The sequence below is a fragment of the Epinephelus moara genome, chromosome 3, assembly GCF_006386435.1.
Source record: "Epinephelus moara isolate mb chromosome 3, YSFRI_EMoa_1.0, whole genome shotgun sequence".
Classification (NCBI taxonomy): Eukaryota; Metazoa; Chordata; class Actinopteri; order Perciformes; family Serranidae; genus Epinephelus; species Epinephelus moara.
In genome coordinates, this window is record NC_065508.1 from 15,015,271 (window position 1) to 15,029,890 (window position 14,620).

The window sequence follows — 14,620 nt, forward strand, 5'->3', positions numbered from 1 at the left end:
CACTTTTTCACACAGGGCCATGTAGCTTTGGATTTTTTTCTTCCTCATTAATAAAACCCTTCATTTAAAAACTGCATTTTATGTTTACTTGTGTTATCTTTGACTAATGTTTAAATTTGTTTGATGATCTGAAACATTTAAGTGCGGAAAACATGCAAAAAAGTAAGAAATCAGGAAGGGGGCAAACACTTTTTCACACCACTGTATATATTCCTCCTATGTTGCACAATGACAGGAAGTGCAGTGATATAAGCTGTATCCTGTCTAGGGTTGCATGCAGAATTAAAACTTGCAGTTGTAGTCAGTTTTAAACTCTGATAACACAGTTGCAGGCAATTGTACAAAGGTGGGCTGTGTGTATAGCTAGGGTGGGTGGAGTGAGTTTTATGCCAGTGTGTAAAAGTTTGCTTGTGTATAAAACATTTTTCTGTTGTTTTTTTTTTGTATTGAATGTAATAAATTTTGCCATAAAGTTTCTGAAGTTTGAAAATAAAAGCTGCTTTGATTTGACTCTGGATTAACGTTGAGTAATTACACTGCAGGTGCTTGTGTGATTTACTTTCTCTTTTGTGACATTCTTGCAATATTATATATTCACTGTGCCTTACGCAGCGGTAAACAAGCATTTCATTTGCACATAAACAGAACTGTTGGGACTACATGGCTGATTTACTTCCTTTAAAGTAATTCTGGCTTTCATCTGTGATTAAGCATTTCTTGCCCAGAAGCCCAATGGCAACACGGCTTCCTCTCATGTAACTATTTAGTACTGACACTATCAACTTGACAAACTACAATCAATAGACCACTATTGTCCACATGTACCGCAGAGTGACACTTATACCTTTTATAAAGCGAGACTTAAACCACAAACCACATGGGCTAAATGGCTACATAAACATAAAAACCACTGGATACCATCACGTAGGAAGTGGGTGCTGGAAATGTTAACAGTTTAGCTTTTCATATTTTTGTGTATTGACTTGTTTTATAAATAGTTTTTATTTTAATTGATTATTTCTTTAAAAAAATTACTTTGAGTTTTATTTGAAGGCTGTGGATTCTGCCTAATCTGGTTTCTCTGTGCTCTTTGTTTTACACACACACACACTTGTGCATTAAGCTGTACCAAGAAACCCTCAAAAATGACGTTTTGTTCTTCTAATTTTCCGACCACAGTGGCAAAACCACATGTACACACACACACACACACACACAAACACACACACACACACACACACACACACACACACTGTGTATGCAAGATATATATTGCTGATATACATAGCTCTGAAGCCCCATGAACACAGACAGACTGTGTATTTTATAAAGCTCTATTGCACTGTACTCAAACCAGATCTACAAGTTTGCTTGTTATTTGTGGCACTGCGGGGACTCGCTCACTTTCAGGGCACTGAAAAAGGTCACCACATGTGTAGCTACTTATTTATATTAGGCTATTTAAGACTTAAGGGTTAAGCGCATATTCAGTACATTAAGGCAAGAATCAGAGGTCAATTTGACATTTCAAAATATTTTGAAATTCTAGCTGACAAATAATTTGAGTGGAACCTTTCTGGCTTTTTAGGGTGAAATATTTTTTGTTGTTTTTATAATCTGTGCTGACTTTGAAATGTACAAATGTTTGAGCTGATATCAATATTGTTGACATATTTATAAACCATTGTCATCTTTAGATAGTAATATGTTGACCTATTTGAGATTGTATTGTATCTCACAATGGGATTGAGACTGGGTGCCTCAGAATGAGGTTACATTGCTTCCTGTTTGTAACTGAAAAGCAGCCAGTTTTCAAAGCACTGTGACGAGAGAGGTAACTGAGGCAAAGTAAAAATAGACTACAGTGTAGCACACCTCACTGACTAAACACTGTGATGCCCTGTAGCCCGAGAGCAATCGTGTCACACAGACAACCCGTTTGGTTGAAGACGGCTGGAATATGTCAGGTAGGGTCACAACAACTTTTGAAACTTTTAAATTAGATTTAGATTTACAGACTTTTATCTAATATTGCTACGCATCTGTGTTAATGTTTTAACTCTTCGTTTAATTCTGCTAAATATTGTTTTACCACAAAAACAGGGTAAGCTAAATCATGAAGCGTATATCACAGAATATGGCAGAACAAAGGGTAAAACAAAACGATGAGTTGATAATCATAACTTATGTTCGTAACGGTACGTTGCTTTGTTTATTGTAGTATCTACACATATCCTTGTTTTGTTGATGTCACAATATATGTACGGTTATCATACCACGTGCAGCACAATTGATTTCCAAACACACTTGTGACACTTTTTAACCAAATGATATATTTTACTTACAGAGAGATTAAGATAAATACAATACAATACAACTGCTGTTACAGTTGGAAGAATGTATTTCCTGGGAAATTTGTCAGTATTGTTTAGCTGAAATTCATTGAGAAAATTACTTCTTTTGTTTTTAAGAAATCATCATTTAGTACCTAGATTATAAAAAAGGAACCATTAAGTATTTAGTTTTCTGTAACACGTGGTAGATACAGTATATGGGTAATTACTGACATTGATCATTTTAGAATGGCAATAGCATTTCTAATGGCTTTAACTTTCTCTATTTTTCCTCCAATTTTTCATCTTAAAGGTCGGAAACTGAAATTGTTCAGTATTGTTGAAGCATTTTACTACAATTTTGTCACCAGCGCAAAAGCCATGACACATTTTACAAATGTTTCATCCTTTCTGTTTGTTATTGAGACGTACAGAGGGAAATTCCAAACACCATTTGTGATAGCTTATGAAAACTTAGACTCAGAAAAGTCACCACTTTTTGATTTGCAGATACAGAAGTTTAACAGTTTGAGATGTTTATAGTTGGTTTGTGTTTGTCTTTTAGATTACTGGTTTATAGGTCTGGCGCTGTTATCTTTGGCCTTGTTGATCTCTCTGTGTCTCAATGTCATCTTATGCATCAGACGAAAAAAGACTTTGTGCAGAGGTATGGTTAAATGTTTTTTTCTAAATTTTGTCACCATTGATTCTAAACCTCTCTCAGATTTTACAAGGACAACATGGTCTTTTTATAAATTGCTAAATATTTTGTTCATACAGACAAAGATGAGTGCTGCTTCACACACACTTACACGGGAGAAAGGTATGCCTTTTACTTAGTCCAATCCATCTTAAATTGTAATAAGTAATAACAGGGATTCCAATATTTCCACATTTGTTCTTATCCATTTATGACATATTTTTGTAGAAACACACTGTGAAATTGTCTTATCTTATCTTGTTGAAGCCTGTCACAGGATGAAGGGCATTATTTTCACAACCTCAATCATGATGAGCAGCAGGAAAATCCCCGAGATCATCATGAGCAACAGGAAAATCCAATCTACGGCAACATCAGCTCAGACAGAAGAGGTGAGCGCGGGCCTTCATTCTGTCATCTTTTCAAAAACGAATAGGAAATTATTGCATATTTCTTGGAATGATGATCTAACACAAATTTATTTTCATGCACATGGTTTTCCTACACATTTTTAATATAAAATTTTAAATGTGATTGTTTCATTTTTCTGTATTTACAGACAGAATTTTTTAAATGCCACGTGGACACGTTTTAAAAACATTCAAAGTGTCTGTTGAAACAAGCTGAAAATTCATTTGGATTCATGGAGAATTCCATGCTGGTTACACACAGATATATGCATAAATATGCATTAAGATAAAGTTGATTTCCTTTTCAGACACTATTTGAATTCCTTTCAATTTCCAATATTTTGCTGTGTTTTAGTGATTTAGACAAACTTTAAAAAAAAAAAAAAAAAAGCAGACTGTTCTCTTTTCTCATTTATGTCATATACATGTTAATAGGATATAAAGCAAATGAACTAATTGTGCGTTTCACCTGTTCAGATTCTGTAGAGGGTTGCTACGAGATGATGAACATGACCATGCAACACACAAAAGATCGTACGAAGGTAATTGCTACGACTGCATGTTCAGAATAGCAGGTACCAGCCGTACTGTGTCTTTCTGGAAGTGTGTTTCTGTGAATAGTTCTCACACAATTTCCACATTATTTACTGTATGTGATATTGTTGCAGACTGTTAAATGTATATTATTTTATCATACTTCTGATAGCATGTGCAGTGACTCACGGCTTTATTGCAGAAAAATTGAATATGCTTGTGTGCACTGTGGTGCAGGGCTAATTTTTCAATTTCTTGATGCTATTAATTTTGACTGATTAAACCAGACTTGCACATGTGTTTTTGGCTTGAATGCATGCTGGGATAATGAAATTGTTAAGCTCTTTGTAAAGCTTTGCATCTCCAATACGGAAATGTAGCGAACATGCGCTAAAGCAACACTTTGTGAATGGTTCACAAAGTATAATAATGATATTCTAAACACAGTGCATAACTACAATTTGTAAATTCTGGCAGTATACTATGCAATGAAATGTATACAAAAAATATGCAGACTAGTTTTATGCTGACAGATTAACTTTCAAAACGGAAGGCAGTTGACACCATAGATGTTGTGGTCAATCAAGCACGACATGTTCTAAAAATAAACCCCACTTACAGAAATACATGAGAACTAACAGCCACACGATCTATAATACATCTAAACCGGTGTGCAGTGTTGCAGCTTTTTTTGTTTATCAATGTGAACATCTAAAAACAGCATTTTATTGACCCATGTTGTCTCTGTTGTTTGAAACCAGTGTTTAGAGTCTGACCTGAATTATGCCTCGTTGGATCTAAAGATGGCAAAGAAACGCATGAAGAAGAATCGTCATCAGCAAGGCCACGCTCAGGCACAAAACACACTTCAAGAAGAGCTGCCGGGCTACCTCACAACCCCTGCAAATGCTTTCTTGGAAGTGGAAGCAGACATGGATGCTCACCTTCCATCCAGAGACACCAGCACCATGGTTTCACACAGCAGCATCTACCTGAACAGTCAACAGATAGCCCAGGAGGCAGATGAGATGGAGAGGGAGAATGCGGGTTGGGAGGGAATAAGAAAGAGGGAGGATGGGCGAAGTGGAGATTGGAAAAGAGACAGTGAGGAAAGAGAAGATAGAAAACATAGCAGTAATGGGAGTGTGTGCACACAGCTTTCAGAAATAGAGGCGATTCAGAGTGGCACGGATCATTTCATCAGCAGCTTTAGCCACGATAGTGGACAACAAGACTAGTAGGCAGACATCATTTTAAAGCATAGCTTGGGTATTTTTCAACCTGGACCCTATTTTTCCACGTCTGTGTCTAAGGGACTAATGGGAATGGTAATTTTAGAAATTGGTTCAGTATTGAGTAACACCGCTGCACCCGGCAGCCGTGAATCAGGCTGCAATGTAACCACGCGTGGCATACGCTAATCCATCAATCTGTGTTCATTGTAAGTGCTTGTTTTTGCCACTGACAGGCTCAGATTGTTACTCTTAGTGTCTGACAACAGACAGGTATCCCTACATTGCTAGACTTATGTGTTAAAGAGTAAGAATCTTTTTGTGTAACCAGAAACAGCCCCGAAATCTTTACCGCCAAAACCACCAGACTCCATTTAAATAGACAGTAATTTTATCATTGTACAACATACTTCAATCAAATTCAAAATAAACAAATAAATACATAAAATTCACAATAACCATCCTGGTTTGTCTTTCTACTGTTTCAACAATACCCAGCTCTGGGCATGTTGAAATAAACCCTTAATCCACCCGGTTAGATGTGAAAATATGCTGGCTCTACACATGTAAAAAGAATTGCTGTTTATTCAAATGGAGTCTGGTGGCTTGGGCGATAGTGATTTCTCAACTGTTTTGGTTAAACAAAAGATATCCATCTTTTTAACAAAAGGTCTGTCTCTGTAGGGATCTTTTCCATCATGTTGTCACTCAGAAAAATAATCTCAGCATGTCAGTGGCAAAAACAAGCACTTTTAGCAGATGTATATTTAGGTGCATGTGCCCCAGGCTGAAAAATACAAACGTTGCCCTGTAAGACTCTTGTTTAAAACTATTCAGAACTGAATAAGCATCTGAAAAAGCAAATAAAAACTATTGTACATTACTGTGTCTGCAAGAATGAAAACTATCTTCATTGAGCAATGCGCTTCGTGCTGTTGAGCAATTTCCTCTTTGATGCGAACAAACTACCTCTTGAAGTCTCCACATTGAGCAACCGAGGAACAAAAGGTGTATCTGTCTGTGCAGAGGATGTAATAAACATTGAGGACATGAAGACAAAAGGAAACTCTGTGTGTGACATTTAGAGGTCAAAGGCCATGTGGAAATTTTCAATTTGTTGTGAAAGACAGGGAAAGCATCATATCATCACAGGACATGGAAGATCTCTCTCTGTGTTCTGATGTCTCATAATCACACATCAGCAGATGTCTCAAAGAAAGGTATGAAGGAAATTTTTTTTTACATATGTTTTCCATGCTGTAAGCGATGGCCAAGCCTCGATACTCCCCTGAATAAATGTATTTGCCTAAACTCACCTGAATCTGCTTTTCAGTCACGTTCTGCCCAAAGATCGAATTAATGAAGATAATGAATGAAGATAAAATTAAAAGCGAAAAAGTAAAGGAAAGCTATAAGTGGGGTATCAGTAATGTCATTCTATTTCCCCCGTGGTCATTATTGTTATGTAAATGTCACCCACAGAGGATTTTCCACGTCAAAGTTATGATAATGGTCATTAGCTTTATAATCTACTGCACTTATGAGCTAATGCGCCATCTGCTTAAATGATTATTTCCCTCTCTGTAATCCCCACTTGGGGAGGATAATTTACTGCCCTGCTATCTGCTGAGGGAGCTGAGCTCTGAAGTGAACTCAGCAGTCAGAGGTCTGCAGCATACAAACTGTTTGTTGACAACTTTTCAATAGCTGAGCCTGGCCTCATTCCCCTCTATGGATTAATTCTTGGCCTGAACTATTGCGGACATAAAGGGAGGCAACACACACAAATGGCAGAGCGCTAGAAACTGTCAAATCTTGAGAAAATCTGAAAACGTGCTTTTTAGGGCTGTCCCCATTGAAGCTTTGTAAGAAATAGCATTGAGGGGGAGATGGGGGCGGGGGCATTTTTTTTTAAACATCAGTTTTCAGTCGCTGCATCTATATTAACATGACATTTAGCAACTTTGTTAGCATGCAGGTCACAGTAACATTTCATAGCAGGGAAAAAGAATACTTTGCAAGATGGCTAAGCTGTTACTCACATTTTAGGTGATTTGCCAAGCTGGTTGTAAATTTGTGATGCAATAGTTTCCTTTTGTATAACTGGCACTTGACATTTTGGGGGCCATCTTTGTAAATTTCAAAACTATTCCAGACACTTGACCTTTTATGACATCTTGCAAGTGTATTTTGTGAGTCTGTCACATGTGGTCAGTCATTCTCATAATTAGGCCTGTCACTAAGTTTAAATGTCCTTGTCTGAGAATAAGTTATAATTAATGTTGATGTATAATGAATTATATTGGATTACATTTTTAAATGTATGGGCTAGTTGGGGTTCTGGGGGTAATGGTATAGAAAAATTAAGCATTCAAATACTGATTTGGATGTCGATTACCATGTCAACTATCATAGCTTTGAAGCTTTGCTGTCAGCCCTACATTTTATCACAAGTAAATTAATGTCAGATAGATTTTGAAACGCATCAATTGACAGCATCACCAAGAGTCCGTAAACATCTGTCTCTAAATCACATTTTACACCATATGCCAATCAGCTGGAGATATTTCCGTGGTTGCCTTGGGTGACATAATAAAAGGGACACTTTGTTTATCTGTCTCGAACAGAAAACTGAAGTTTTAAAGGTGTCTTGCGATGGCAGATGGTGGAATGATGAAAGACAAAAGGAAAAACATTTTAAGCTTTTTTTCTCTCCTCTTCACAAAACAAAGCCGTATGTCAGGAGAGACAGTTCTAAAGAAATAAAACTAAGGTGAATTTAAAGTGACAATTTAAAGGGTAACTTCACAAATGTTCAAGTCCATATTAAAACAATAGTAGGTTGCCCATATGAGCATTAAAACATCTTTTGCATACTGGGATCATTCCTCCTGTACATTATACTAGACATTAAAAGTTTAGTGACAGAAGTGATAGGACAAAAGTCTTTGTTGAGTTGTTCTGGGCAAAAATGAGTTCTAATTTTCATCCAAAACTTATATGAGGCCGTAGCAATGTGAGTTGGACAAACCACATGGGTATCTTGCAAATTTACTGTCTTTTTTTTAATGTAAAATTACCTCTTAAAATGTGTTTTTACACCTGATTTGTCCTCCATCACTTACACTAAAAGTGCATTAGGGTTTTCTGTCCACTATGATACAGCAAGCTGCCAGACTTGAAAAACTTGTTAACTTATCCTCCATTGTGAGGAACTGGTTTCTCTCATGAGCCTGGATGCGGCTCAGAAAGAATATTTTAATGTACTGAGAGAGACTATGCTCAAGCTTCAGTTTTATGCCTCTATTATACTGTGGCAATAAAGGCTAACTGGCAAAGGAGGATATCATTTAAGTGTAGTTTTGATGAATGAACATTATCATTTTCTTCTTTACATTGAACTCTTAAAGAGAATTGTGTTATCCGTGGTTTTCATTTAATGTCTATGCTATGCAACTACTCAGAATAGTTCTCCAGAAAACTTTGCTTAACTGCCAACTTATCTTCGATGAGTTAGTTAGACTGTTTTTGTTAACTGATATCTGTTCATTGCAAGATTTGGGGAACTCAGACCCCATTTAAATAAGCTCTAGGGTGCGCTTTTTTTTTTAGGCGAGCCAGCGAGCCATGGCAAGAAAGTGGCAGCCGCCCCCTCTCTTCTTGCAGCCATTGTTTGTGTGTATGTAGCTACCTTGGTGCCGCCATAAAGTTTGTTATGAGTTGTACTAGTCTGCGGTTCAGCCTGTAGCCAGCTGGCTAATTTTAAACTGCTTCTGTTAAAACCAATGAGGTCATGGTTAAACTTTACAGACAGAAGACAGCAACAGCAACCAAATAAGCATTCTCAAGACAGTTCGCTAGCTATTCAGAGCTACAGGAAGCCGCAGAACAGTAGCACAATAATACAGCAAATATATCAACTCTTTAATTAGAACATAGTCGCACAAAGTCACACAAAGCAATAAAACACAGCCCAGCAATACTGCTTATAACCATTTTTTGACACATGCAGGAATTCAGAGCAGCAATTAGCAATAAGACTTTAATAAAATGTGACAATCATTTGTTTCCTTAGAGGCCTTAAGTGACTACGTTTACTTTACTTTATTCTGTAATACTAAGAACTGTTTTGGGGCACTTTATGCACAGCAGAGAGAGGGAGAAGAGGGATGACATGCAATAAAAGTCCCCAGCAGGACATAAAACATAATTGTTACACCAGTTATAGTCAGATCACATCAAAATGACTAACTCTGAGTCATATGCATTTTCTGATCGTCCAGCACTGTAGAGTGCTCCAGGGACGTTTTTCTGTAGACCAACACAAAAGTTAGCATTGCACTGGTTGTGCTGTGAAGCTGTGTTGGCATGATGATGCTCTATAGTCTCATTTAGCAACTTGGTAGCAACCGCCTTTTCTAAAACACATAAAAGCTTCAAAATAAATGAGTGGCGTATTTACTGATGTATTTTATATAATAGAACAAAACGTGAACGTCTCTTCAGCTTGTGTTAACCACAGACCTCATTTCAGATGTCGAACAAAAGACCCATTCAAAAACTCCATTGCCTTCAAGACGAGGGAACCGGGAGTGCTGAAATGATAACTAATATCTGGGTTTTACGACTCATTCCTGAGGGAAATTCTTTACATATTACATTTCAAAAGTTACCTCCCCAACACTGATAGAACCCAGTTTAATCAGGCCTGCATCATAGTTTGTTACAGTAGCTATTGTCCTCCATCTTTATTTCATAGAATAACATTGGATATTTTAATGATATATTGACCACCAAACAGTAAATGTCCCCGGTTTTCATTTCCAAAGTCTGGTCACCATGTACAGTGATAGGCCTGCTGCTGACTTATGAAAAATGTGCTCTCACTTAGGGAGATTTGTTGGGTGCTGTCACAGCAGGGTGTCAATAAATGCTCCAGGTAACTGAGTTCTAGTTGACCAGAACTGTGTCCCACTGCGCCCAGACATGTTCAGCTGTTTTAAATTCTCCACAATACTTTTTGGTCTAACACTGGGCAGTGTAATAAGGTAGTAACCACGGTAACAAAGGGCTCGCTATTGAGACTAGTTACTAGTTATGAGGCGCGCACACACACACTGCTGGCAGCTATTTACAAGAAAGCCAAAGTAATCAAATTTAGGGAGCTTTGCTTCCTTTTCCTCCCGTTCATCTCTCTCTTGTCCTTTCTTACTGCTGCTTTTATGTTTAAAAGTCATGACTTCACTGGGCTTGTAGATGTGCTCAGTTTGTCTGCCTTGACAGATTTTGTGCCGAAACCAGCTACCGTATCGTATCGTCTCATTTTGTCACATGATCAAATAGAGAATTGACATTAGGCAAGGTGAACAGTCATGTTACCCAACATATGTTATTGCATACCTCTACATGACCAAAATATCAAAGAAAATAGGAAATTATTAATCTAATTGAATAGGTTTTTTAATAGTTTATTTATAGTTTTCATAGTTTATGTAGAATAATACATATAATTTGATATTGATCGCAACTGACTATTTTAACGCAAAAAGAAAAGAAAATCATGACGGAGATGGGTTTGCATTTTTGAGGGCATATTACATATAGCAAATGGCACCATTTTTAATTTAATTTGAGTTCTTCTTTAAATACAGGTGTAGTTCGGAGGTTGCAATCTGAATTATTCACAAGGGCCCCACCCCACAGGTGTCTGTAGGCTATTTACGCCCCTGACACTGGGTTCGCACATGAGAACAATCACTGTACAATTCAGCCTCTGCAAACAGTGACTTTTTTGTTTACTCATTTAACTGAGAATTAAACTGTCAAGAGGGTGTAATTAGACAATAAAAGATAAAATTATTATTCTTTCTTTGGCTGCAAGAGTCCAAACGGAAATTGTTATAAGACGACATACCATGACTTTTCCGAGCTGTCAGACGATTTAGAGCTTTAGCTTCTCAAAACCAAACATATATTATATATATGTGTATGTGTCTTTCGGGGAAAATCGAATAGTCTTGTCACCACCTTGCTAAAGGTAACATAAACGTATACAACAACGCTCAGTCTTGGAAACCGGAAATGGTAGTGAGTGGAGCATCTTCCTGGGCGTGGACGATCTTTGTTACAAACATGGCCGCTCGCATGTGAATGTCATGCCACCTTAATCTACTCCCTGAATCAGCTCAGTTATAGTACAGTTACGTTGAAACTGACATGTAAACGACATCTTCTGGAGCTGCGGTTTTATTCACGTGAGACAGCGGAGGATCCGGGAAACTATAGCTTGATTCATTAGTTGATTAGCTCTCCATGTTAGCATTTTAGCTAACCAGCAGCTATAACTACAGACGGAGTCATGATGGATCCTGACCAACAGCTGAGAAATGTAAGTCCTTATCATACGCACTGTCCGGTACATTGGGTTTGTTTATAGATGAACAGTTCCATGGTGACTTTGTGTCTTTTATAGCTGCGGGATTTCCTCCTGGTTTACAACCGCATGACTGAAATCTGCTTCCAGCGATGCAGCAGCAACTTCAACTACAGAAACCTCACCATGGACGAGGTAGGAATACTTGAAATCAAAGATACCTTAACTCCTACAACCTTGATTTCTGTGTATATTCTTATGCTTATAGAGCATGGCCAAAAGTATGTGGACACACGAACATTACACCCATGTATGTGAGTGTTGAATATCTCCAAAATGATCTGCATTAATAAGCTGCTGTAACAGCTTCAGTCTTCAGGGAAGGCTCTCTGCAGGATTTTGGAGGGGCATGTTGTGTTATGGCCTGGCTTGTCTTTGCAATTCATGCTATAGCATTTGTATGAGATTGAGGTTTGGGCTCTTTGTGCATCAGGATCATTGTCATGTTGAAAAGGGAAAGGGCCTTCACCAAACTACTGACATAACAGTGGAAGCAACCTGTTGTCTAAAATCTCACTGTATGCTCTAGTTGTAAGATTCTCACTGACTGAATCAAGGGAGCCTAATCCAAACCATGAAAATCAGCCCCAGAACAAAAGTATGTACACTCCCCTGTCCACATACTTTTGGCCACATACCTGAGACCATATAGTGTATCATGGACACATCATGAACTTGTGAAGTGCTTGCTTCATTTGTCCACTCATCACCTCTGATTGCTGTTATCTGTGCAGGAGCGCTGTGTGGACAGCTGTGCGGGGAAGCTGATTCGCTCTAACCACCGCCTGATGGGCACCTACGTGCAGCTGATGCCTCGGATGGTACAGCGACGGATGGAGGAGATGGAGAGCAAAACTGCAGAATATGCCAAGGCAGCAGAAGCATCTGCGGCTGCATCTGTGGTACCTCCTGCCACAGAGGCTGTGGTACCACCTGCCACAGAGGCCTCACCAGCATCTCAAACACCCATCACCTCATCTCCATCCCCACAAGTACCTCCACTGGTGGATCGGGCTTTTACCTCAATGATTGATGTCGAAGCGGAAGCCCACAGCTCAGTCCTAAAGCCAGCAGGATTAGATATTCCAGTCGAGCTCAATGCTGCTCAGTCCGCATCCACAGCAGCCACTGAAGTCAAATTATCAGCTGCCGCACCACTCACACCTGCGACTGAAGCAGTGAATCTCTCCCAGCTTAATGACGCTGGAAATGGACTATCTTATTCAGCAAGCTTTCCTCAGCCGCCAACAGCTGGTGCCCAAATTGAGTCTGAGATCCCAGCGGCTGTGTTAATGCCATCTAAACCTCTGTCATTATCAGGAGATGTGCCTGCGGCAACAGCAGCTGCACCTACAGTGTCTAAATCCATCGAGAGCCTGTCAGGCCAACAGAGAGCCCCAGAGGTTCCCCCAGCGTCAGGCCAATGATGAGGCCCAGTCTGGGTCTGCCTCAGACTGTTAACAAACCCAGCACAAACACCCCACGTCTGATGACTCATTGCTGGCTGTCCCAGATGTGACATTCTCCGTATTGCTGAGAAGAATAGCTGATTAATAGCATAAATACATAAATTATGGAATAGATCAACTTTTAACAACTATTAAACATGATATCATCATGCCATATAACCTTCTGTTTCTTAAATGTGAGCATCTGATGCTTTTCTGTTTTCATATTGTGAAAATCTTTGAGGTTTTTCACTATTTGTTTTACAATATTAGCAACTTGAAGACCTCACCTTAGACTCTATTAACTTGTGCAGGCATTGTCAGTATGTTTTACTTTTTTTTACAGAACAGTAAATGAATAAAAAAAACATTCATTATTAGTTCCTCATGAAAATAATCTGAAATTGCACTTGTAGTGCCCAGTAAACTACCAGGAAAATAATATAAACCCCTATGGTGAGAGAACAGTCAGGAGTAGTGAAGAATACATAAATATAATATATAAATGTCTGACAGTATTGCAAAGTCAGAAATGTTAAATATGCAGACATTAAAATCCAAGGTGCAGCCTAAATGTTTTCTGATAAGAGGCAAAAACAAGATGGACGTCGCTGTAATGGTGTATGTGGGTGTATGTGTGTGTAATGATTTTAGTGATGGCACTGGATATTGCCAGCTCCAAAGGACTTGTCTGATGACACCCTGATGACACTCAGTCCTGATAACTGTTTTGAAAGATGACACAGTAAATTAAGAAATTAGAAAATCTCCAATAATAATAAAAAAAATGAGAGTATTCATTACTTCTTGTCTTGGCTTCTTTATTTTAAATGCTCTACTGACAACCTCTTGTATTTGTTGTTTGAAAACATTAAAGGCCCTTGTGCTGCAGGATGTCCACACGCAGCTGTGGGTTGGGGTGTGTGCCACATACTGTCACTGTTGTGGGTGTGATCCACTTTAAACCATCAACTCTCTCTCCTCCCATCATTTCCTGTCTTTGCACTGAACACGCTGTGTACTCTTTAATCCAGCAGCAGAGCTATGACAAGCTTTAAACAACATTGCTAGTGGCTTCATTCCTCAACTTAAGAGTTAATGTTCTTCAGTGTAAGTGTCAGCCAACAGCTCAGACTGTTAATGATGGTAAAAGAATTTTTTAGGCTAAGTATAAAAATGATTAGTTCAAGCCACTGATGCTCAAATTGGGATTATATGGCCATGCCATACTTAAAACAAATGTAACAATTATTAAAACCAATTATATTTTAATTAGCACATATTGCTTGCAACTAAGAGGCCACGGCCAACCAAGATATTAACCAAGGCTCCAATACAGCATGAACAGGCCTTCATCACAGCAGATATTGTCCTGTCATAGCAGGAAAAACACAGGTGTTACTAACAACATTACCACGTTTCCGTTCAATGCAAGTGTTCCAACACGTTATGACAAGTGTGACAGTGAGCCAGGTGCAAAATACCAGCACCTTCAGACTGAAATAGCTAAATGGCATTCAGATGAAATCA

At 38.4% G+C, this 14,620-nt stretch overlaps 2 protein-coding genes across 2 annotated transcripts; both read left to right on the forward strand.

Moving 5' to 3' along the window:
- Window positions 1-1,871: 1,871 nt before the first annotated feature.
- On the forward strand, window positions 1,872-6,319 carry LOC126387888 (uncharacterized). The gene is made up of 6 exons (XM_050040637.1): window positions 1,872-1,967; window positions 2,899-3,000; window positions 3,114-3,156; window positions 3,301-3,425; window positions 3,921-3,985; window positions 4,739-6,319. Exons 1-6 carry the CDS (start codon window positions 1,961-1,963, stop codon window positions 5,213-5,215), a joined length of 819 nt encoding a protein of 272 aa, XP_049896594.1. The 5' UTR covers window positions 1,872-1,960; the 3' UTR covers window positions 5,216-6,319.
- Window positions 6,320-11,321: 5,002 nt separating this feature from the next.
- On the forward strand, window positions 11,322-13,899 carry timm10b (translocase of inner mitochondrial membrane 10 homolog B (yeast)). The gene is made up of 3 exons (XM_050040189.1): window positions 11,322-11,597; window positions 11,682-11,777; window positions 12,377-13,899. Exons 1-3 carry the CDS (start codon window positions 11,568-11,570, stop codon window positions 13,067-13,069), a joined length of 819 nt encoding a protein of 272 aa, XP_049896146.1. The 5' UTR covers window positions 11,322-11,567; the 3' UTR covers window positions 13,070-13,899.
- The last annotated feature ends 721 nt before the right edge of the window (window positions 13,900-14,620 follow it).